At 47.4% G+C, this 25,476-nt stretch overlaps 1 protein-coding gene across 2 annotated transcripts; it reads left to right on the forward strand.

The window, feature by feature from the left end:
* The first annotated feature begins 2,923 nt into the window (after positions 1-2,923).
* Positions 2,924-23,934, forward strand: C1QL2 (complement C1q like 2). Of its 2 annotated transcripts, none has more exons than XM_053293094.1 (3): positions 2,924-3,557; positions 4,166-4,990; positions 22,290-23,934. In XM_053293094.1, exons 2-3 carry the CDS (start codon positions 4,289-4,291, stop codon positions 22,467-22,469), a joined length of 882 nt encoding a protein of 293 aa, XP_053149069.1. In that variant the 5' UTR covers positions 2,924-3,557; positions 4,166-4,288; the 3' UTR covers positions 22,470-23,934. The 2 variants fall into 2 exon arrangements, with proteins under 2 accessions (XP_053149069.1, XP_053149080.1); XM_053293105.1 differs by lacking the exon at positions 2,924-3,557 and adding an exon at positions 3,731-3,805.
* The last annotated feature ends 1,542 nt before the right edge of the window (positions 23,935-25,476 follow it).

A 25,476-nucleotide genomic window follows, 5' to 3' on the forward strand; every position in this document is an offset into this window, starting at 1 on the left:
CGGAGAGCACAAGGCTATTTGTGGGGAAGAATGAGCAAGCAGGAGAAGTGTCTTGATCCTTTCCACCACTCCCCATTTCTCCCCTGCACATGCCCACTCAGGCCATTTTTAACTTGCACTTTTTCCTCCTACGTCCATTATGAGATCTGAAATTAGCCCAACTGGTGGGGAAAAGAGTTGGGAGATCTGCAGGGGAGAATTTAAGGGCTTAGCACTCTAATTGGGGCTGGATTTAGGTTCAGGGAACCCGGGTGGCCATTTGAGATGCTGGGCGTGGGGGCGCTGGGCATTTCAGTTCTGATTTAAAGCAGAAAGTAGAAAGCGTCTATATAAGATTAAAGAACATGAATTTGCTTATATATGGCATTCATACATGCAGATTTACAGAACTATGTGGGCAAATTTATTGCTAATATGGCAAAGATAAGTCATGTATTCAGAGCAACAAATGCATGGATGGGGCTATGTATGCAATAAAAGTTTAAGTGGCACAGCAGGAAAATGCTTGATTAACAAGCAGAAGGTTGCCAGTTCGAATCCCCACTGGTATGTTTCCCAGACTATGGGAAACACCTATATCGGGCAGCAGCGATATAGGAAGATGCTGAAAGGCATCATCTCATACTGCACGGGAGGAAGCAATGGTAAACCCCTCTTGTATTCTACCAAAAAATCCCACAAAACACAGGGCTCTGTGGGCGCCAGGAGTTGAAATCGACTTGACTGCACACTTTACCTTTTATTCAAAAACTGAGCAAATAAATAGAAAGGTGAGTCAAAAGCACTCCTTTCTGCAGACTCCATTTGGTTTAGGACCTACCCGGATTTTTCTCCCATCCATCAATCCCCCAACAACCCCCTTGCACCCATATCCCCAGGTTAGGGAACACTCATTTGCCAAAATAATGTGAGGATCATGCCCCACAAGCTTAAGGAGTGTTATATCTGAACTAGTTGTAAGAGAGGCATGCGGAATGAAGGCATGTTATTTATTTGATTGATTGATTGATTGATTGATTTATATACCACCCTTCCAAAAATGGCTCAGGGCCATCAAATATGCCTTTTTTAAATTGATCAACTCTTGTCAAATTTGATTTCTGAAAAATGTAAAAATGATTTCTTCTAATTTAAGGTTACAAGGGAATCAACCACAGTTCTCTCTGCTGGATCATAGGAAGCTTCCCAGTACGCTGATGCATACTGTTTCACACATGTATGTATGTGACTCTATCTGGCCCTATCAACTCCCAGCACAGTACCTCCAGTGACTGTTGCTGGTGCCTATCTTACATTTCTTTTTTAGATTGTGAGCCCTTTGGGGACAGGGATCCATCTTATTTATTTATTATTTCTTTGTGTAAACCGCCCTGAGTCATTTTTGGAAGGGCGGTATAGAAATCAAATCAAATAATGATGATGATGATGATGATGATGATGTTGATGACTGCTGGGATGCTGAGCCAGGCTGGAGTACTAAAGATACTGGTGCAGCAATTTTATGGCAATAGAACTGCAGGCCGAGGGACCTGTTGGTCCAAATACATTTGAAAGTATTTAATGCTTTTTTAAAAAAAAAACCACATTCGTTGTTTAACAATTTCTATATTGTTCTAAGCACTGAGAGTTTTTGTTCTATGTGCACTTCTGATGTTTTGAAATGATGATATATATTATGTTTTATAGAAAATGAAATGAAATGGATAATCAATCATTGGCAAAGCATCTTTTGGTATGGAGGCTCCCTCAACCCATCCCTTTGGCAATTAGAGAGAGAGAGAGAGAGAGAGAGAGAGAGAGAGAGAGAGAGAGAATTGATTCACAAAATGCAACAGCAAGTATGACTCAGGTGTGTCCCTCTGGCCCACCTGAGCTATATAGCTCTTGCCAGAGGCCTGAGAAATGCAGGAACCCAGGGGAGGAGATGGTTGTGGTCTTTGCCTTTGCTATAGTGTGCTCTTATTTAAAGACTTGGTAAATCCTGAGCTGTATATACTTCTAGTGAGCACCTCCACCAAAAGCAGAATGTGAAGCAGGGATTCTGGAAGTTAGTTTAAGAACCCAAATGTCTGTTATCTCTCTTCTAAGTGGTAAACATTTGCTTTTTGCACATATCTAGGATCAGTGTTAAACCTCCTCATGAAGAGATGCAAATCAGCATCAGTAACTTAAGACAGCAGAACACTTCTGTCAATGAATATGTGAGATTTTGCTAACTCACATAACATTGTGAGCCATTAATGTTGACTGTGAGGAAGACCTGGTTCTGTTGTCTGGGGCAAGAAGACAAATCTGAGGGGGAAATGGTGTAACACTCTTGAATGTGAATAGTTGTTTTGGCTGGTGTTTGGGGGGCAAAAGAACCATCTATCTGTATGCACATGCACCAGTGCATAAAGAGATGTACCAACAGTCTGTTTCACACATGCATGTTCATCATCGACTGATTGCAGAATTGGGTGACTGGCAACTGTGGAGTCATCACGCATTGAGCTCCAGATCCTTTCACATCACCTCAAAGGCAATGCTTTTCAAGTGGTGCAAACCCACACATTCAGCGGCCAGCTTCCAAGTGTACAGTGATCGCAAACAGCAAAAACAGGGGATGTACATTCATTTGTGAACCGGTGATCTGGAATATGCGTTGAAGCAACTTCTGTGACTACATCAGTCATCTGAGCTGCGGCAGTTGTAGAGACTGGCTGCAGAAGTGAACCCCTCATTCACATGATACATTTCTTCATCCAGTCACAAATCCTACATGCATAGGATGGGGCCCTTAGTCTTTCCGGCAGAGGAGGGAGAAAGGTGATCTGTAGAAACAGCGACCCCCCCACCCGCCCCCGCCTTTTGACAAAGAATTGAGCACACCACTCGGGTCAAGACAAGAGGACTTGCTGCTCGTGGGAGCGCACAGATTCCGCGCACATCATCGAACCGCAGCGACGTTGATGCAACCCGCGTAGATGGCTTGAGCCCGCGAGTCGCGACACAGGCTCACGGGGCCAAGCATCGGGGCTGGGAGGCAGAGCCTCGAGGGCCAGTCTGAGGAGGAGGGAAGAGGAAAGGGGGCAAGGAAAGGAAACTAGTCGCGCAGGAGGCGGCGGAGGAAGGACGACCCACGACGACGTCAGGAATCCGGGGCAAGGTCTGAGGGGCAAGTGAGTGACGCGCGCCGCCTTTCCCGCTCCGTCCTGGACTGCGCAGCCAGCCCGCCGCTCCGTGCCAAGTGATGCCGCCTCCGCTGCCGCTGCCGCCCCCGAGAGACGTGCGTCGCCTCCCCGTCGGGGCTGCTGCCCACTGACAACGATGCACTCCTCGTCGTCCTCTCTCCCCCGCGCGCAGCTGGGCAGATGTGAGCCGCCTTCTCCGGGCCAATCCGCGCGAGGCGAAGCAGCAGCAGCAGCAGCCGGCGGCGGCTGGTGACTGCGTGGCTCTTTCGTCAGGGCAAGGAGGGAGACACTCGCCCCTGGCGGGGACAAGCCCGAGGCAGTCTGTCGGAACTTCGAGGGACCACAGCCGACCAAGAGGGAGACGGAGGGGCCGAAACCGGGAAGGTAGGGACAGCCCTCTCCGCCTGCTGGCTTTCTAAGCCGGAGGGGAGGGAGGGGGAGGGAGGGGGGTCCCGGAGGCGGGGGACAGATGCGGGGCGGGGTGGTGGTGGTGGTGGACTGGGAACAAAACCCTGGGGGCGAGAGTAAGTTGCTCCACCTGTTTGCGCACTGCCTGCCAGCCTGCTGGACGCGCAGAGTCCGCAGCTGGCTGCTTGCTGGGAGCGCAGAAGGATGTTCGAGGGTGCGCGCTAGTGAGTGGCTGCTGGTGCTGCTGGTGGCAAGGACGCTCCGTGGTGGCCCCCAGATGACGATGGGGGGCCGGGGGGCAGAAAGGGAGAGGGGAGAGCCGGTGAAACCCTTGGGCTCCTCCTCGTCCGGGGTCCCCCCCGCTCCTCCAGAGGGATGGACGGCATCGCCGTCGCCTCCTGCTCCTCGCCTCCCTCCTCCTCCTGCTCTCCTTCTCCTCCTTTTGCGTCTCAGTGATGCCAAGATGAAGGACAGGAGCGGAGGCGGAGGGAGGAAAGTCCCTGATGGGCTGATCGGGCCCTCGCTTGCCCCGGGCTGGGGGCTGGCCGGCTTCTGCTGATCTCCTTTTTCTGTCCTCACCGCAGGCAGGCTCGCCGTCGAGAGAAGTCACCATTACTTCGCCCGGCAAGGAAGACCTGTTGGCGCTCGCTGCCCGGCTCTGGCAGAGAAGGAAGCGGCTGGTGGCCGCAGCCGGGATCGCCCTGGCCATGGGCCTCATCCTGCTCATCGCCGTCCCCATCCTGGTGCAGGCGCCGGCCAAGAGCCAGGCGCACTACGAGATGATGGGCACCTGCCGCATGATCTGCGACCCCTACAGCGCCACTAGCGCCGCCGCCGGCCCGGCCAGCCGCCCCGGAGGCACCACCGCCGCCCTCGAAGCCATGCAGGAGCTGAGCGCCAACCCGCCGCCGCCCCCGCCGCCCTATTTCCAGGGCCCCAAGGGCGATCCCGGCCGTCCGGGTAAGCCGGGGCCAAGGGGTCCGCCTGGGGAACCGGGACCACCGGGCCCTCGAGGGCCGCCAGGCGAGAGAGGCGATTCGGGCAAGCCGGGGCTGCCGGGACTGTCGGTGTCCGGGATCGGGCCCCCCGGAGCAGCTACGACCGTAGGAGGCGTGGGCTCGGGCGTGGGCGGCAGTAGCAGCCCGCCGCCGGGAGGGGAGGTGACCGGCGCGCTGAGCGCAGCCTTCAGCGGCCCCAAGATCGCTTTCTACGTGGGGCTGAAGAGCCCCCACGAGGGCTACGAGGTGCTCAAGTTCGACGACGTGGTGACCAACCTGGGCAACCACTACGACCCGACTACGGGCAAGTTTACCTGCCAGGTGCGCGGCATCTACTTCTTCACCTACCACATCCTCATGCGAGGCGGCGACGGCACCAGCATGTGGGCGGATCTCTGCAAGAACGGGCAGGTGGGTGCAACAGCAGTGCCGCTGCCGAACCCCTCGGGGAGCCTGTTGGACCGAGGTGGTGGCGGCGGGGACGGTGGGGATCTGTGGAAAGGTGGTGGTGGTGGTCGTGGGGAGAGGGTCACCCAGCCGCCTGGGAGTTCGCTTGGCTAGGCGGGAGAAGCTCTGAGCCCAAAGCAGAAGTGAGGGTGAAGAATGTAGTCAAAGGGGACCTGGAAATTTGGGCATTTGAGCTTTTGGGCAGGTTCACACATACAGGTTCATCACTTGGTGACCGCGGCAAAAGAGACAGAACTTTGGAATCAGCCCTTCTTCATGTGATTTCAGCAGAGTCAATGCTGAGTAATTCAAACAAGGATGTGTGTCTGAACATTCTGAGATCTCAGCCTAAAGAACTCTTGAGCATAGGAAGGCATTAGGTTCCCCTTAGGAAGCTTTCCCTCAATATCACATTTCCATGGAGTCCCTAAACTACAAAATTAAACACAAGGTAATTCTAAGATCAAGGGCTTTTAGGAGACTGTGGTCCTATTCATTAGCCCTGTACACTTGTAGAACATTATGTTGTACAAGTGTACAGATGTCTGTACACTCAAACATGTTTTGGTTTGAATTAGCATTGATTTAAAAAGTGACCTGGGGTACAAGCCCCTCAAATGGTACAGACAGGACACATACTCTATATCTGCCTGTACTCAACGTAATGGGAATAACGGTACTTGTGTACAGATCTATATCTGTGTACACTGTACAATTATTGTACGAGTGTTCGACATAGTGTTTGAACAGGGCTCTTGAGACTGGTTTTTTTTTTTTTTTGTGGGTGGGATTTGGATCTAGGGTTGGACTTCAGTTGGGAATGTCATCCTGTTACCCCAAAGGGGACCCTGATCTCAAGAATCCACCCCAAAGAACTTCATCCCTAAGATGTGAGGCTGAGATCTTGAGACCTTGGCCCTAATGGAGTGGAGTGGGTGGGTTAAAGCTAAGCATGCCCCTTCAGGAGACATTGAGAGCTGCCCTAATGGGAATGTCTGAGCTTGCAAACACATCTGGGTGAAAATATTCATTTAGCATCCTTCTTTAGGATGAAATCATGAGGATAGATTTGTCCTTGTTTCACTTTGTCTCCTTTTAGCCAATATTCTCCCTGGTTGTCACACACCTTTCATATCCCTTTTAGTTCTCTCTCAGTGTGTGTCTTGATGTATAGATGGACCCATAAGTGAGGATCCAGCAACTTGAAATTCTCTTCACATACATTCCTGAGTTCTGTTCTCCTCACATCGTATTATTCAGCTGAGGGGAGTGAATGCCATCACTAAAGCAACTGTGCTGCGTCAAGTGAGCATGGGAACACAGTCCCTGTAAGCTCTAAGGATGGATGCTCTGTCTCAGCATCCTTCATCAGCAATGACAGATCCCTCCCCAAAGATGGGGTGTGGGAGTGTGGAACCCAGCAATTTATCTCATACAGAGAAGCTGAGTTCTAGTGTTTTGATGAGATCTTAATCCCTAAAAGGAGATCTTAAGACATCGTTCATAGGAGAAAACTTCTTTTCAACTTCCTTACCAACAATCATAGCAAACACACATTTGGAAGCCCAGTAGCCAGGGAAGTGTGGGGTGCAGTAGTGGGTTACACTTCTTTGCTCCACATTGCCATCTCCCACAGTGGTTTTTCCTGGCAGGGATGCGTGGTGGGTGGGAGGGATGGGAATTGGCTACAAGATTTTGTGTGTAACGTGTACTCAGGCATTCAGGAATTTGTTTTAGGGATAGTCGATGGAACCTTTTGAATCCACACTCCAGTTTGATAGGTTGGGAGAAATCATGAATTTCAGGGTCTTACTCTTCCAGTGGAAGGAGCTTAGTAGAGGAGTCCACCAGTTTTTGAGGGAGCAGATACGGGGCCCTTAATTAAATCCAAAAGCCACCCTGGCTTCCCCTAATTTTTGCCAAATCATGGTCCCATGGTTTTTGAACAGTAGCTAAGGGGGCTGTCACAAAAATGGAGGAGGTCCCTGTTCCCTCTATAATTCAAGTGCTGAAATTCACTGGAGTATTTTAGGAAGCTGCCATATACTGAGTCAGACCAGTGGTCCATCTAGCTCAGTATTGTCTACACAGACTGGCAGCGGCTTCTTCAAGGTTGCGGGCAGGAATCTCTCTCAGCCTTATCTTGGAGATGCCAGGGTGGGAACTTGGAACCTTCCACTCTTCTCAGAGCAGCTCATGCTTCTAGTCCCCCATTCATATGCAACCAGGGTAGACCCTGCTTAGCTAAGGGGACAAGTCATGTTTGTTACCACAAGACCAGCTCTCCTCTCTCATCTTGAGCCCCATGTCACCTCTTCCTGCCCAAGAGTTCATCCTTCAAGGGAATACCCACCCAGATTCTCTATTCCACTCCGCATCTGTCAAGATCTTCTTCCAGTGATTGTGGTGGTGGAATCCTAAATTTTTGCACCCACCACCTGTATATTCTGAGAGAATTTTCTGAGGTACTATATCATTGCCTGGTGATCTCCATCCGAAGACCACAAGTGAGCTAAATTTGAAATTTCTTTTTCATCACAGGGCTTGAAACCTCTTTGTTTCAAGTACAGCTTCTGTGGCAGCGTGGTGGAGTGTGGAGAACTTTTCTTCCTGTGCTATGCTTGTGAATTTAGGATGCTGCCCTTATGCAGAGATTCATAGCTGTTTTTGTTTTCTGTTTGAGAAGCCTGGCTTGTTCCCTCCCACCAGTTGAATGTTCAGGGTTTAATCCAGGGGGTCTCAAACTGTCGCGCTCCAGCTGTTTCTGGACTATAGCCCCATCATCTCTAGTCACCTCAGCCAGTAGAGAAGGATGAAGGGAGTTTTAGGCCAACATCGGCAGGAGGGTTGCAGTCTGAGACCCTGGAAGGGAGTGCAACTCTTGGAGTTTGTGCAATGGGGGGACCCAGAGTCCTGTATCCTCTTGTTATCCATGCTTGCCTCTTGGATATCCCAAGACTTAAGTTGGTGCATGCATATTGACAGCTACATGTATGAAACAGCCAACTCAGAGTAAATGCAACAGACAGAGCTTCCCCATCACTTGATGTCACCTCAAACACAATGCTTTTTCAAGGAGGTTGTTCACACATGCAGTTGAGAATCCTCAAGGACTGGAGCACTTGTGATGCTTGGGATACTGCTGAAAGTGGTTACCCACTTGGTGAGTACTTCCCATCTGGCTGTAACATCTAGAAGGATGTGCTCCATGGATTGCCACCATCATGTTTTAAGTCTCTCTATTCCCATGTTCCTGGCTGTTGCGGGTGGAGTGTATGGAGACCTACAGCATGGATGGTAGCAGGCTATGTGATAAGCTGTTCTGGTTCTAGATATTTCAGCCAGGATGGGGATCACTCACCATCTTGGGGAGCTTCTCTTTGATTATGAGCATAATATGCTTTTCTGTCCCAAGTGATAGGCCAATAGGCCAATTCAGACATCATGCTCCATGTGCACAGATACATGTTTTTATGTGAACAACTGTACATGTTTTCACTTTAAAACTGAACCTGGATACAGCTCCCCCCCCTGCAATGTATGGACAGGAAATTTACTGCTGTTATGTGTTCCACATAACATGTGGATAGGGAGTGATGAACATATGTGTAAATCAGCACCTAGATGCTTATAGAGGGCCTTTGTCACAGCAGCCACTGGTTTCTCAGCCTGAGAGGAATGTTTATCCTCAGGGCTCTTCTCTTGGATCCTGCACTCAGATGGAAACTCCAAGATTAAGGATAAGAATACGGTTGGGGTGTGTGTGTGAGATAGATACATAGATATGGGTGGGGGTGGGGTGGGGGTAACTGAAGCTTGGAATGCTCACGATTCTGATTTCAGGGACCTCATAGGAAGCTGCCATATACTGAGTCAGTCCATTGGTCTATCTAGCTCATTATTGTCTTCACAGACTGGCAGCAGCTTCTCCAAGGCTGCAGGCAGGAATCTCTCTCAGCCCTATCTTGGAGAAGCCAGGGAATGAACTTGGAACCTTCTGCTCTTCCTAGAGTGGCTCCATCGCCTGAGGGGAATATCTTACAGTGCTCACACATCAAGTCTCCCATTCAGATGCAACCAGGGCAGACCCTGCTTAGCTAAGGGGATTTTTGGTGGGTTTGTTTTTTTAAAAACTAGAAGCATAGAATCTATCAGTCAGGGTCCCTAACCTTTAGCCCCAACACACTGAGATCTCTATCTTGAATCTCTTGGCACAGCATCCATATCCTGAGATGGAATTGAAGAAAATGAGACATTTTTAGCCTGGAAAGAAGGGGAACTCATTCATTCATTCATTCAAGCTATATACCACCCTTTCTAAGATTAAAATTAAAACTAGATATAATCAAAAGCCAGGCTAAAAAGATGGGTCTTTAAGGCTTTCCTGAAGCTCTCCAAGGAAGATGATCCCCTCTATCCACGGGGAGTGCATTCCACAACCCAGGAACGAAACCGAGAAGGCCAATCCCAGGTCACCACTAGATGAAATGGTTGCACCCAATGACGAACCCCTCCTGATTATCTTAATGAGTGGTGGGGATCTTGTAGAGAAAGGCACTCTCTCAGGTAACCCAGACCTGAGGTATTAAAGGAAATAACCAGCACTTTGCACTTTGCCCGGCAACATCTCGGCAGCCTTTTTAACATCTACACGAAACCACTGGGTGAGGTCATCAGGGGATTTGGTGCTGGGAGTTATCAATATGCTGATGATACCCAAATCTATTTCTCCTTGTCATCGATATCAGGAAATTGCATTAGCCATTTTTTATGCCTGTTCAGGATACCCCAGGTTTGGGGTACCTGGGTACCAAAATGACTTCCACATTTTGAAGTTTCTGAACTACGTACAAAGGCAGCCCTACACTGAACACATTGCAGAAGTCCAGCTTGGAGGTTACCAGCTGGTGTACCACTGTTTTCAGGTCATTCTCCTCAAGGAACGGGTAGATTTGTCCAATCAGTCGTAGCTGGTAAAAAGTGCTCCTGGTCACAGCCTCACCCTGAGGCACCAGGGTGAGATCCAGGTCCAAGAGCACTCCCCAACTATAAACCTGTTCTTTCTGGGGGAGTGTAAGCTCATCCAGAACAGGAAGTTCTATCCCACCTTAGGGATGTGTAAACCAGCTCGATCTCAAGCCAGTTAGACATACAACTTGGCCAGCTCGAGGGCTTGACTTCGGCTCACCCATGAACTGAACCAGACCTGAATTGAACTTGAGTTGAACCCCCCTGGCTGCTCCGGGGTTTCTAACAACAACATTTTTTTAAGAACTCAATGCCTCGGTGGGGGGGGGCACTGCCATGGCTGTGATGGGGGGCCCCCTCCAGCTATTTCCCCTCCTCCGCTGGTGTCCCCCCCCCGGTGTCAAATTGGCCCAATTTGGGTGGTTTTCTGGCCATTTTCAGCCATTCTGGGCCTCTTTGCACTGGCGGCAGCCATTTTAGAGGCTGCTGTGCAAACCTACCAGGATCATGCAGATGGCCAGTGTGCATGTGCGGTGGCCTCCAAAATTGCCACCTCCAGCATGAAGAGGCCCAGAACAGGCCGGAAACATCTGGAAACCTGCCCAAACTGGGCTGATTTGAGACCGGGGTGGGGTGGGGTGGCCAGCAGGGGGAGGCCGGTGGGAGGAGGGGGAACTGCCAGAGACCTTCCTGCAGCCACGGCAACACCCTCCGAAGGCAGAGAGTTATTAATCCCCCCATTAGAACCCCCAGACCGGCTCAAATTCGAGCCAAACCCGTGGAGGATCTGTTTTGGGGGAGCAAAACCAAACATGCCTGGTTTTGTTTGAGTCTGGTTCAGACTCGAACCAAACCAGGCATACCGGTTTAATGCACACCCTATCCCGCCTTGCAGATTCTGACCCCTAATAATGGGCACCTCCCTCTTGATTGGATTCAGCTTCAGTTTATTATCTCTCATCCAGCCCATTACTGCCTGTAGGCAGACATTTAGGGGCGAATGCCATTTCCTGATATCGATGACAAGGAGAAATAGATTTGGGTATAATCAGCATATTGATAACTCCCAACACCAAATCCCCTGATGACCTCACCCAGTGGTTTCATGTAGATGTTAAAAAGCATTGGTGACAAAATGGAGCCTTGAGGGACTCCATATAGTAGTTCTTGTCTTGAAGAGCAATGGTCACCAAGCTCCACCATCTTAAATCTACCCGAGACATAGAAGAGGAACCACTGTAAAACAGTGCCTCCTAACTCCAACTCCCTCAGGCGATCCAGAAAGATACCATGGTTGATGGTATCAAAAGCTGTTGAAAGATCCCAAAGAACTAGCAAAGTCACAGTCCCTCTGTCAATTCCCTGGCAACGGTCATCTGACCAAGGCCATCTCAACCCCATAACCCACCCTAAAGTCAGTCTGAAAAGGGTTTAGATAATCCGTTTCCACCAAGACCACCAGCCACCACCCTCTCAATCACTTTACTCAGTCATTTGGTATTGATTAACATTTGGCATTGTTAATACAAGGCATGGCAGATCTGAAAGGGGAACAATGTATGTATGTGTATATTTAATTCATCCATCGTATTTTTATACTGCCCTATATAAAATCTCAGGGTGGTTTCCAATTTAATTCAGTTATAGAAAACCTCCAGTTTAAGATGAGAGTTAAGATGGGCTTAGATTTTCACTCATGCTCTAAAAAGCATGGAGATTCCAAATTAAAGTTAAGCCATTCTCTCTCTCTCTCTCTCTCTCTCTCTCTCTCTCTCTCTCTCTCTCTCTCTCTCTCTCACACACACACACACACACACACACACACACACACACACACACACACACACACACACCCTGGATTAGAGGAGCCCCAAGGTGCCTTTCACAGCTTAGCTAATCAGAGGGCGTCTCCTTCCCCAAGCCTCCTACATACCCCCGGCTGTATAGAGCAGTATACTCCGGTTTGGTTGGAGGTCGGAACGAAACACACATGGTTTTGGAGAACCAATGGCTGTGGAGTAACCAACAACTGGAGTTGAACAGTGCTTTTTCTAAGGCAAAGGAGCAATATTAAAAGGTATAGCTGCAGTGGGAGAAGGAAGAAGAGGGCAGGAAAGGAAATTGAAGGCTGTGTTCCCAAGGCTTGGACAGGGAAGGAGCTGACTGCCATACTGGCTGTGGGCAATGCTGTGGGCACCACAGCTTCAAAGGTCCTACTGCAGAGACTCTTTTGGCAGTAAAGATGCATTCTTCAGCCTCTTAAAATGCAACTTTGAGGACCAATTGTGAAATAACCATCAGTTGGGTCCCAGAGGGATATACAAAAGGCACTTTTGCACCTAGACCCAATGAAGACACAAGACAATAGATGTGGAGTAAATAGGCCACAACTTTATTAATAACAATAAGCAAGAGAATTGGTGCTCCACTCCCAACAGTGCGGAAACTACAGACTTGCTGCTGCTGCGCGAGTCCAACCTAAGCACCTGGGCAAAACACTTTGGCTCACAGCAGCATGAAGCCTATGGCTGCTTGCTGCCCATCTTAGCCCACTTAATGTGCAGGCACCTGCAGTAGAATTCATCACCCCCAAGTGATCAAGCCTTGGAGGGCAGTGCTTCTAATAGCAGGTTGGAGTAAGCCATCAACCAGGGCTCCCTGAGCCACCAAAGCTCAAGGGAATGGCAAGGATTCCTCCTTACGCCAAACACGTGCCTGTAAGGTGTTCACCAAATCTAACGTACCCAAAATAAACCGCACTGCACTTGCCGTTGTGATGAAGAAACTAACTAAGGCCCATAGTGCAAGGTAGGTGAAAAAGACCCCCAGACCAAAGCCAATCTGCTGAGGGTAAAAAAATTCCTACCCAGCTCCCCATAGGGCAACCAACAGAAGCCCGCACTATGGCCAGGGACGGGTGGGTGGGGTTGCTTCTCAGAACTGGACTGCCTGGGAGGAGATGCTGTGCCTGCAATGGGCCATCCAACCAATTGCTGACTCAGGAATTACTCATGCCTCATGAAGAGGCTGGGGTAAAGAGCCTGTCCCCCACACAAGCTGGGGAGAGCAGGCATATTCTGGCATGTAGTCTAAAGGCTGAAACTATGCAAATAGGTTACAAAATCATTTAAATACCACTTCCTCAGTCCGAAAGAATGTCACCAACCCTTTAAACCCGTTTAAAAGAGAAAAATGTTAAACTGCCCTATCGAAGCCATTTTTCAACGGGACATCACCAAATTTGCACGGGAGGTGTCTCTTGTTACCTAGTGAATGTGTGCTGATGGTCAGGCAGATTGGACAAATAGTTTTGATTTTATAAATGGTGGAATGTTGAAACTGCTCTCTGTCTTAACTATACTGGCACAAATGTGCCAGTATAAACCAAACACTAATATACCACTAAGTATTAAGCAATTTTCCTTCTAGCAAATCAGATACCTGGTGTAGGATCCTCACTAGGAAACCTGAGGTCAGAAATTTCACCCTGGGGTCAGCAACTTGGCTCCAGTGACTCACTCCCTTGGACATTCTGCACATTGTGTCTTTTCCATAAATATCCTCTCCCATTCCACTCTGAGCCTGTGGACTTCATCCTGATACCTCTGGTGCATCCGGTGGTGCCTGTGGGCTTCTCAGAGGCATTTGCTGGGCCACTGTGTGAAACAGGATGTGGCACTAGATTGGCCTTAGGCCTCATCCACCAGGGCTGCTTATGTCCTTATATCCTGGTTAGCCTTACCAGTCACTATGGTGGCTTTCTTCTTAGAAGCATGCAGAGCATGGTGGCCTCCTTTGTGAGATGCCCTCTCCTGATGCGCTGAGGTGCCAGCCCATCTGCTTTACTTCAGCACAGGAGATGATGCTTGCATGACCCATCATCACTCTTGTGCCCTGCATATGCAAGTCCTGTGCTGAATGCAGTGCTGAATGCAAGTCCATTCAGCACTGAGACAAAAGAAACAGAATGGATGTTCCTTCTTGCCCCAGAGTCCTCTAAATTTGTGGTGATCACAATCTGTGGTAGCACACTCCTCTTGATATGTAACCTCTTTACAGAGTGAGCTTGTGTAGCACAGTGGCTAACAGACTGAGTTACAAATCAGGACTTACTGTACGTGGTTTGAATCTCACCTCTGCCATGAATTCATCGGCCATAGGCTAGCTGCTTCAGACTCAGCTGCAATATGGGTTTAAGTCAGGATTACATCAAGAAAATGCATGTGAAGCACTGTAGAAATGCTAATTATTATTACCATAGATTTATCTTTGGAGCTAACCAGGAGAGAATGTTTGGGCCACAGGAAAACTAATGAACTTAGCCCTCTCACCAAATCTTAGACTTCTCACCTCTCCCCAGCTGTGGTGAAGGACACATGGGAAATTTCCTGCATTAAATCCAGGAGATCAAAGAAGGTAGCAGGCAGAGAAGGGGGTAGTGTCCTCCATTGATGTGACCAGTTTCTCCAGAGAGGTATGCCCAGGGAAACCTTGGCACCTCAAGTCTCTGAAGGTAGTAACATTTGCACCCAGATATTTATTCTATAGACCTCACATACAGCAAGTTTCCCTGCTTATTTTGCTTAGATACCCTAGCATCTGGGGAGATGTCCAAGAAAAAAGAACGATAACCACTACTTTTGGAAAACATGCCCTGCTCACCGTTTAGCAGCCGGTTGAGCAGGACTAGGGCTCATAGGAGGCTGGAAATAAGAGGGTAGATTAATCAATTAGTCTTGTGAAAAGGGAGAGGAGATGGCCAAAACACACACCTGCAAAGAAAAAGCAGTCCTTAATGAGTGGATCAATCCATGTAGAATGAATTGGGCCACTGAGTGTAAGTATGCATAAGAAAATAAGAACACAAACAAAGCCCTGCTGGATCAGGCACAAGGCCCATCTAGTCCAGCATCCTGTTTCACACAGTGGCCCACCAGATGCCTCTGGGGAGCCCACAGCCAAGAGGTATGTGCATGCCCTCTCTCCTGCTGTGGCTCCCCTGCAACTGGTATTGAGAGGCATCGTGCCTCTGAGGCTGGAGGTGGCCCACAGCCACCAGACTTGTAGCCATTGATAGACCGGCCCTCTGTGAATCTCTCTAAGCCCCTTTTAAAGCCATCCAAGCTGGTGGCCACCACCACATCCCATGGTAACGGATTCCATAGATTAATTATGCGCTGTGTGAAAAAGTACTTCTGCTTGTCGGTCCTAAATTTCCTAACCTTCAGTTTCATGGGGTGACCCATGGTTCTAGTGTTGTGAGAGGGGGAGAAAAAGTTCTCTCTGTCTACCCTCTCCACTCCATGCATAATTGTATACACTTCGATCATGTCTCCCCTTAGTCACCTCTTTTCCAAGGTAAAGAGCCCCAGATGCTGTCACCTAGCTTCATAAGGAAGGTGCTCCAGGCCCCTGATCATTTTGGTTGCCCTTCTCTGCACCTTTTCCAGTTCTACAATATCCTTCCTAAGATACGGTGACCAAAGCTGTACGCAGTACTCCAGATGTGGCTGCACCATAGATTTGTATAAGGACATTATAATATTAGCATTTCCCCCCAATCCCCCTCCTAATGATTCCTAGCATGGAATTAGCCTTTTTCATAGCTGCCATGCACTGAGACAACACTTTCAATGAGCTGTCCACCATGACCCAAAGATCTCTCTCCTGGTCAGTCACCGACAGCTCAGATCCCACCAGTGTATATGTGAAGTTGGTGTTTTTTTTGTCCCAGTGTGCATTTATACTTACATACATTGAACCGCATTTGCCATTTTGTCGCCCACTCCCCTAGTTTGGAGAGATCTTTTTGGAGTTCCTCACAATCTATTGTGGATTTCACTACCCTAAATAGTTTAGTGTCACCTGAAAATTTGGCCATTTCGCTGGTCACCCCAACTTCTAGATCATTTATGAACAAGTTAAAGAGCACTGGTCACAGCACTGGGGGAACCCACTTCCTCCCTCCCTATATTGTGAAAACTGTCCTTTTATTCCTACTCTCTGTTTCTTGTCCTTGAACCAGTTACTGATCCACACATGAACCTGTCCCCTTATTCCATGACCAGAGGCGTATCTAGGGAAAATAGTGCCTAGGGCAAGCACTGAAATTGCGCCCTGTCCAAACATCTGACACCCATCTTTCAGATAACTTTACCATAAGATCAGCTGAAAAATACAAGTCAAGCTCATTAATCTTTTAATATATTAAGAACTATTTAGCAGTGGATGTAGCCAGACCAAAAAATGCTGGAAAACGACCAATTTCAGTATGCTGGGCCTCATGAAATACCCAAATACTATGTGGAGGTGTACTTGGGAAACTAAACAGAAGTGCCTGTCTAATTCCCTACTATGTGTTGTAGCATCACTGTTACATACGTTTTAAAAATAAATGGAGAATTTGACTTTTCCCAGATACTCTGAAAATAATTAAAGGATATGCAGAGTAAACTGTGTCACTGCTTGGAATATATTCTAGTATTTCAGAAAGACAGTTAAAATGAGAGAAAGAGAGCAAGAAACTCCCAGTGGGCCTTAATACTAAGGATTTTACACTGATTCAAAGACAAACTCACCATTAATAGCCATATTATTAAGACATCACATTTAACTCACTTATCAGAAGCAGCAAAGTAAGAGCAAATGAATACAATCCTAGCTCATAAGCTTCAGCTCAGTATTCACAAGCCCTGATTCTCTGTACATAGTGCCAAACTGAATATGTGTACAGTGACTTAATTTTTTAAATTTCCCCCCCTGTAGTCCCTTCAGGAGGCTTCCTAAAGGCCATGGGGCAGGTTGGGGGTCTGCAAAGTTTTCCCCTCCCTCCGCTGGCCTCTATGGCCTTGCAGGGACCATTTGAGCATGTGCAGTGGCCATTAAAAAAAAAAAAATTAATGGCCGCTGAAAACCAAATGGCCACCATGCATGCTCAAATGGCCTCTGCGAGGCCTGGCATAGCCTAGGATCTCACAGAGGCCATTTGAGCATGTGCGGTGGCCATTTTGTTTTTGACAGCCATTAAAAAAAATTAATTTTAAAAATGGTGCCCCCTTCAAGTGGTGCCCAGGCACGTGCCCTGCCTGTCCATGACTGCTAAGTTTACTCAAGAGCCTTTGGTGGGGAACTTTATCAAAAGCTTTTTGAAGGTCCAAGTATACTATGTCAACTGGATCACCTTTATCCACATGTCTGTTGACACTCTAAAGAACTCCTAAAGGTCAGTGAGGCAAGACTTTCACTTGCAGAAGCCAGGATGGTCCTCCTTCAACAAGGCCTGTTTTTCTATATGCTTAACAATTTTGTCCTTAAGTATGCTTTCCATCAATTTACCTGACACAGAAGTTAAGCTGACCGGCATGTAATTTCCCAGATCCCTCCTGGATCCCTTCTTAAGAACTGGAGTCACATTGGCTACTTTCCAGTTCTCTGACACAAAACCTGATTGTAAGGACAAGTTATATATTTTTGCTAGGGGATTGGCAACTTCACATTTGAGTTCCTTCAGAACTCTTGGGTGGATGCCATCTGGCCCTGGAGATTTGTCAGTTTCTAGCTTTTCAAAACAGTTTAGAACATCTTCCCTTGTCACTTCAATTTCACCCAGTTCCTCAGCCGCTAAACCTGAAAAACCCAATTCTGGAAAGGGTATATGGTCAGTATCCTCCGCCGTGAAGACAGATGCAAAGAACTCATTCAGCTTCTCTGCAATCTCCTCATCCTCCTTAATAATCCCTTTCACACCCTCATCATTTAAGGGTCCAACCGCCTCCCTGGCAGGTTTTCTACTTCTGATATATTTAAAGAAGTTTTTGTTACTCCCCCTTCTAGCTACAGTATATGCTCCTCATACCCTCTCTTTGCATCCCTTATTATGTCCTTGCATTTCTTTTGCCAGAGTTTATGTTCTTTCCTTTTCTCTTCATTTGGGCAGGACTTCCTTTTTCTGAAGGAAGTCTTCTTTCCTTTTATAGCTTCCCTAACTCTACTTGTTATCCACGTTGGCATCCTCCTGAACTTGGTCGTACCTTTGCTCTTTCTTGGTATTCATTCCAACTGTGCTTCTAATACTGTGGTTTTGAATAGATTCCATGCTTTCTGGTGTGATTTGACCCTCCTAACTTTCCCTTTCAACTTCCTTCTTTCCAGTCAAGAAGTTTCCTTTTCTGAAGTCCAATGCTTCTGTTTTGGACTTCCTTGACAATTTTCCACTCACACATATATGCTGAATTGGATCACATTATGGTCACTACTACCCAATGGTTCTGCAACTCTGACATCTTGCACCAGGTCCTGGGCACCACACAGGATTAAATCCAAAGTCACCATCTCTCTGGCTGGTTCCACGACTAACTGTTCTAAGGCAAAGTCATTTAGCACATCTAGTAATTTGGACTTTCTGTCATTACCTGATTGTGAATTTACCCAGTCTATGTGTGGGTAGTTGAAGTCACCCACTATTACTGCCCTGTCTCTCTTTGATGCCTCTCTTATTTGTTTCACCAACTCCAGGTCACTCTTAGCGCTTTGATCTGGAGGGCGATAGCATGTTCCTAGAAACATATTTCCTTTCGGTCCTTGCAATGTTAGCCATAATGATTCTGTGGAGGACTCTAGTCCACCTAGGCTTTCTAGATTATTGGAATCTATCCCTTCTTTGATATACAGCACCACTCCTCCCCTTCCCTGTCCCTTCTGTAGAGTTTATATCCAGGAATAATTGTGTCCCACTGGTTCTCACCATTCCACCAGGTTTCTGTTACACTCACTATATCTATATTTTCATTAGTAACCAAGTACTCCAGCTCACCCATCTTGGCTCAGAGGCTTCTGACACTGGTATACAGACACCTATATGCCAGGTCCCTCACCTGGTGTTGGCGTGTACCATACCCCTCACCATCATTTGACCTATTTGGCAAGCTGTCCTGTGTTTCCTTCTTTTCAGCTCCTGGCTCTACTCTGTACCCTTCTGGTTTATCTTATTCACACTCACACCTTAAGGGATTTTGCTGGCCGAAGCAGATACCACCCTGTTCCTGTTGGCAATCCCCCAGACGTCATTTTAAAAGCTGCTCTGCAACCTTCTTTAATTTTAGTGCCAGCAGTCTGGTTCCATTTTGGTTCAAGTGGAACCTATCCCTTTTGTACAGGCTTTGCTTTCCCCAAACTGTATCCTAGTGCCTAATAAATCTAAACCCCTCCTTCCAGCACCACCATCTCATCCATGCATTGAGACCCCTCAGCTCCACCTGTCTTGCTGTCCATGTGCATGGAACAGGTAGCACTTCAGATAATGCTACCCTTGGAGTCCTGGACTTCAGTATGCTACCTAGTAGCCTAAATTTGGCTTCCAGGACCTCCTGACTGCATTTCCCAACATTGTTGGTGCCAACATGCACCACAAAAGCTGATTCCTTCCCAGCACTGCCCAACAGCCTACCTAGAAGCAGCGTGATGTCTGCAACCTTCGCACCAGGCAGGCAAGTAACTGTGCGGTCTACATGTGGGTCACAGACACATCTCTCTATGCCCCTAATGATTGAATCACCCACTACTATGAGGTCCCCACCCACTGGAGGAGTATCTTCTGTGTGAGAGGATATGGGTGCATCACCCAAGGAAGGGGTCCCTGAAAAGGGAGTGTTTCCCTCTTCCTCAGACCGATGTCCTCCTTCCCTGAGACCCTCATTCTCCATGACAGCAGAAGTGCCATCAGTATGGGAGTTGGATGCCTCTACCACATCCCTGAAGGTCTCATCCACACACCCCTCTGCCTCCCTGAGTTTCTCCAGGTCAGCCACCTTGGCCTCAAGGGAACAAACTTGTTCCCTGAGAGCCAAGAGCTCTTTGCACCAAGCACACACCCACGACTTCTGCCCATCAGGCAGATAGTCATACAGGTGACATGCTGTGCAATACACTGGGAAGCAGCCCCTCCCTTGCTGGCATTCTACCTTCATAACTAGTTTTATTGGCTATTTAGAGTATAAGGGGTTTGAAGCTAGGTCCTGGGTACAGTTATAAGATAATTAATGGTTTTTAGTTTTGTCCTCCAAGAAAATCACAAAGGTTGGGTAGTACTCACCTTATTCTTGCCTTGTGTGTCTCCCCACAGCTTTTCCTGCCAATCTCCTGCTAAACTCCTTCATTATCTGTTTTCAAACTCCTGTTAGGAAAGCTCCTGGGAGCAAAGCTCCTTTGGTCCAAGCCTTGTATTCAACACTGGCAGTCAAACTGACTCAGCTCAGGAATGTGGGGCCACCCACAAGCTGGGGCCCTCCCCTGGAATGAATGAATCCCCCACTCAGGCTTCTCCTCTGGCAAAGTCACAAACACAGCCAGCCAGCCAGCCAGAAATCCAACCCCAGCAGACCTAGCTTCTCCCTCAGGCACATATGCAGAGGTGCACTTAGGTGATTCTGGAGCCTGGGCCTAAAGGCTTTTGGAGGCCCCTCCCCACCCACACAAACAGTATTTCAAACACATTTTAAACATGACCACCCCACCCAAGACAGACTAAAATGATTTGAGGGCCCCCAAGGGGTGTGGAGGCCCTGAACTTGAGCCCGGAAGTCCAGGGGTAAGAGTGCCTCTGCACATATGCAAAGAAATCGGAGGATTGAACCCTGAGAAAGTGGAACAGGAAGAGAAGGAAGAAGAGGGCCCAGTCATGGTTTGGAGAATGGAGCAAAACCAAGGAGATGAGATGAGAAGGAAAAAGGGGTCAAATGACCAATTCACATAGCAATAATGCCCAGCCTAATGATTGTTCTGACATGCATTCAGTGCACTTGCAAGACTGGTGACAACATCAAAAAGGTCAACAAAGTTGTGTCATCTTGTTAAATTGCACTTCATGTGGTCACTGCAAAATGATTTCCACTATTTGGTCTACAGAAAGAAATAATATCATTAGGGAGCAAGGGAGAAGGAAGGAAAATATGTGTGAAAGAGAAAACAAAAGTAGGCTGGAGAGTTGAGAGGAAAACCACAAAAAGCTCAAGGAAGGGCCAAAGAGGGTCAGGTGGGGAAGAGTAGCTGTAGTGGTTAAGAGGGATGAGAAGGTACAGGTAGGTGGGTGGGAGGGAGGGCAAGGGCTATTGCTTGGGGAAATTTGGCAGTGGAACCAAGTGCCCAGAGATGTTAGGGAATCTCCATCACCAGAGGTTTTAAAAGACAGGTTGAATGGGCATCTGTCTGCAAGGATTCAAGTGGCAAGAATATTTCCAGTCAAGGAGGTTAAGCTATTTGTCTTTTACTGTCAGGTTCAATGTTCTTATTCTATACAATGAGTGAGGGAAAAGAAAAAAGGATCATGATGGAAAGGTTTGTTAAGAAAAATACAAGAACGGGGAAAATGGAACCCTTCTTGTGAAGGAAAAGGTTAGAATAAGCGAAAGTAAAAAAGAAGCAGAGAGAGGATGGGATGGAGATAAAAGGAGATGGGGAATAAATGAAAATTATGATGATGATGATGATGATGATAATTATAATAATATAATACAATATTATTTGCCCCATAATGAATTGTTCTCTGGGCAGCTCAAAACATAGCATTAAAACATTGAGTAAAAACATATAAAACACATGAAATCATAACAGATTTTTTTTTTAAAAAAATACAAAATACAGTACAAAAAACTTTTTAAAAGTCAGTTTAAAAACTCAGATTTAAAACGCAAATTTAAACGGCCTGAGTGATTAGATTAGAGCAAATGGGATGAATAATTAATAAGGAAGGATTAGAATGGGGGTGATCTGGTACCGGTAGGTTAAAATGAATGGGTGCTAGTAGGTCAGTGTGATGCCCTCCACCCCACCATAAGATATTTCATTGGTCTTCTTGAAATACTTTGGGCTTTCCTGGAACTTCTTGAGATGTTTCACCTCAGGAACAACCTCTGAATTTGATGTAAACAAAATCTGATAATAGCCCAGGGATGTATGGAATCCCCCATCTCAGTTGTTTCACTGCCTTCTTGGATCTTTTTGGCTTCTCTTCAGCCTTCTCCAGGTTAGTTGCTAGTGAAGGAACTCCCTCAGATATGGCAAGTCTCACTGTAGGAGGAAGTTGGGTAGCAATTCCAGATGGTACATAGAAGGGAAGGAGAAGAAGGATAGAAGGAACGGAGTGGCCTATTCAGAAGGAATACAGTTGGCATGAAAGGGACAAAGATGGATGGGACCATGTGTGTGATAATGCAAAAGCAAAAAGGGTAATGTGGGGGCAGGTAACGGAGGCTCCAAGGACCTGAATCCATTTTCCCTCTTGGCATGATGTGCTTTGCAGGTACGGGCTAGTGCCATTGCTCAGGATGCAGACCAGAATTACGATTACGCCAGCAACAGTGTGGTGTTGCACCTGGATTCGGGGGACGAGGTGTATGTCAAACTGGACGGAGGCAAAGCCCATGGAGGCAACAACAATAAGTACAGCACTTTCTCTGGCTTCCTTTTATACCCCGATTGACAAAACCAAGCATAGAAGGCGTGGCCCATCGCCTCGTCCCCACCATGCCTTCCCGGGGTCGTTCTTCGGATCACTTTAAGCGTCATTCTAAACAAGCAGTATGTTTCATTGACTGCAGTGTGAAAGAAAAACAAAGAGGTTCTCCTTTCCAGCCATGTGTATCTTTTGTTCTCTGTCCTATTGTTTGTTATGCTATGAGATGATTAGGGCCGAAAGCATTCACTAATTAATCTGCGCCATTCATTGATCCATTCATTTATCACAGATTTAAAATGTGAATTTTCATCCACATTGTCTTTGGTGAGAAAGGGAGTTCAGCACCGACAGAGCTGTTGTGGTACAATCTGCATAACACCTCTTGATCTAAGCTGTGCATGTATGGTGGTTTTCAGAAACAGTATACGATTTGTGTTCTTTGGTCACAAGAATGTGTAACCTTCATTAAGTCGCCTCTAAATGACATTCTGTGACTGCAGTCCTGTGCACACTTTCATGGCAGTAAGTCTCACGGGATGACATAGTAGATACTGCACAGGATTGCAGAACTAAATGGTACATACTGTACAATGGTAAACATGCAAAGGGTTGCATGCAGATCTTAGCCAATCAGCTAGATATAGCTGCCCATCTTTAGCCAGGCTGTTGAGATATCTGTACAACCAAGAACAACAATTTATCCCTGCTAACGTGGCAAAGAGGCACCTTTTAATGTGGTGATTCTCTTTATTGTGCAGGGGGAGAGTAACTGGCCCTATCCACCCCCAGCGCAGTACCTCCAGTGACTGTTGCTGGTGTCTTATGTTTCTTTTTAGATTGTGAGCCCTTTGGGGGGCAAGGATCCATCTTATTTATTTGATATTTCTCTGTGTAAACCACCCTGAGCCATTTTTGGAAGGGTGATATAGAAATCAATCAATCAAATAAATAAATAAATATCATTCTCTATGGGCACAAGTTACTCACATTCCTGCTGCCTGGAAATATATTGATGACTGAACCTGCAACTTTATATAGGCAAAGCAGGTGTGATGCCTTTAAGCTTTAACTGCTCATTTAATTAAATGAGGAATTAAAAAGAAGATGTCTATGGGGTGGGGGGAGACACCTTTGTTTAATCAGTGGTTAAACCACCTGCTTAAACTAAACCAGCCCGTTACAGGAATGAAAGATGCAAAGGTAAAAACCATGATATACTAAGCAGAACAGATGAATCCTAGCACTTTATTTTTCTTTAGATATAATTATTGAATTTATTAAGAATCTGGATAGGGCAGAATTATTATGAAGCCCTACAGGCCATTCCTATGTGGCTTTGTAAGTAGAGGATTCGAGTATAACAATCCACCCTTGTGCAATGCAATACTTGTGTGGGTGACAATGTTGTCAACAAGTTAAATTTTCCTGTCTTTAAAGCAAATGAATGAGCAAAAGAAAAAGAACTGTCACATTAAATTATCTTTTTTGACACTGGTTTTCTACTGTGTGTTTCTTCTGATGCTGCCCAAGGGAGATGAGAACAGCTGGAGGATGGGGCATGGGGCTTTTAAGAGTCTTTCGTCTGTTTTATGAAACCTGTTCCTTGTGTGGATACAGGTGTGTGGATAGTCTTTCTTTCATTCTGTGGGCAGCACAGGGTAATCTGGAGATGGGCCAGCCTGTTAGCAGGATTTGTGAATAGACAGAGCCCCTCTCTTTTCAGCTGTGGAGGCTGGATAAACCAGGTCCTGCTCTGTGGTTTTATGACTACAGTGCAGATCCAGAATACAGTCCAGCCAATCGGTTTGTAGTGCTGCTTGGACAAAAGAATGGGTGCCAGAAAGAGAAGTGTGCAATGCAAAGATCTACATCTGGGCTGTGCTTTCCTGGCTCTCTTGAATAACAGGGAAATGAAGGATCCACTAAAAGGAAGATGATGGCCTTATCCCCTCTCCATCCTTTTAGGCTGGAGTACAGAATCATAATAATATGATTTGTGGGGCGGGGGGCACCACTAGTTGGACCAGACAGAGCATCTGAGTCTCTGTGGCCCAGCCAGCTCGCTTCTCCTCCTGACCACCTGCTTCTCCACCTGATCGACCGCTTCTCCCCCCTGCTCGTTTGCTCACTTCTCCCCCCGCTCACCTGTCTGCTTCTTCTCCCCGCCTGCTTCTTCCCCCCCAGCCCGCCCACCTGTTTCTTTCCCCCGCCAACCCTCCCACTTCTTCCCCCTGTCCACCCACTTCTTTCTCCCCCGCCCTCTTCTTCCTGCCGCCCACCCACCCACGGTTACTGGCTAGCCGGAAAGCCAGGCCACCGCCTTCTCCTGTCCGCCCGCCAATTCCCGGCGGCCGGGCTGGCCCGCTGCTGCCTGCTTTCAGAGGCCAGGCCGGCCCACCACCACCGCTGCTTGCTCCTGGCAGCCGGGCCGGCCTGCCACCTCCTGCTCCCACTAGCCAGCCTGCTGGCAGCCGGCATCCCTATTTTCTCCCCCATCCCCATTGCTAATTGGCAGCTGTTCGTGAACTCTTGCGAGATCTGCCACGCATGGGATTAGTGATGGGTACACTTAGGAGAAATACATATATAGATGATGACACACTCACCTGCCCACCCAGTTTTAATGGAAACCATCAAACATTAAGTCAGGCTAGAGTCTTATGCACTAGAGATGTGCAAATCAATTCAAGCTCAACATGAGTGTTTTGAGCTCAAAATGAATCACCTTTAAAATAAAGGGCCTGTTTTGAGCTTGAAACAAAACTACCCTGTTTCAAGCTCAAATTGTTTTGAGTGTTTTGACAGTGGCTGCCCATTTTTGTGGGGAGAGCTGGTCTACCAATTGGGGTCGGCGGGTAGACCAGTCCTCTGAGTAGACCAGTCCTCTGAGGTGGGCAGATGCACTGCCCAAAGCTGTTTGGATGGGGCGGTATATAAATGAAATAAATAATAAACAAACACTTGAAACATTTTAAGTGTTTTGTCAAAACAGCAGCCTTAGCCTTAGCAGCCTTAGCCTTAGCTGCTGTTT

This window comes from Hemicordylus capensis, chromosome 1 (assembly GCF_027244095.1).
Source record: "Hemicordylus capensis ecotype Gifberg chromosome 1, rHemCap1.1.pri, whole genome shotgun sequence".
NCBI classification, from domain to species: domain Eukaryota; kingdom Metazoa; phylum Chordata; class Lepidosauria; order Squamata; family Cordylidae; genus Hemicordylus; species Hemicordylus capensis.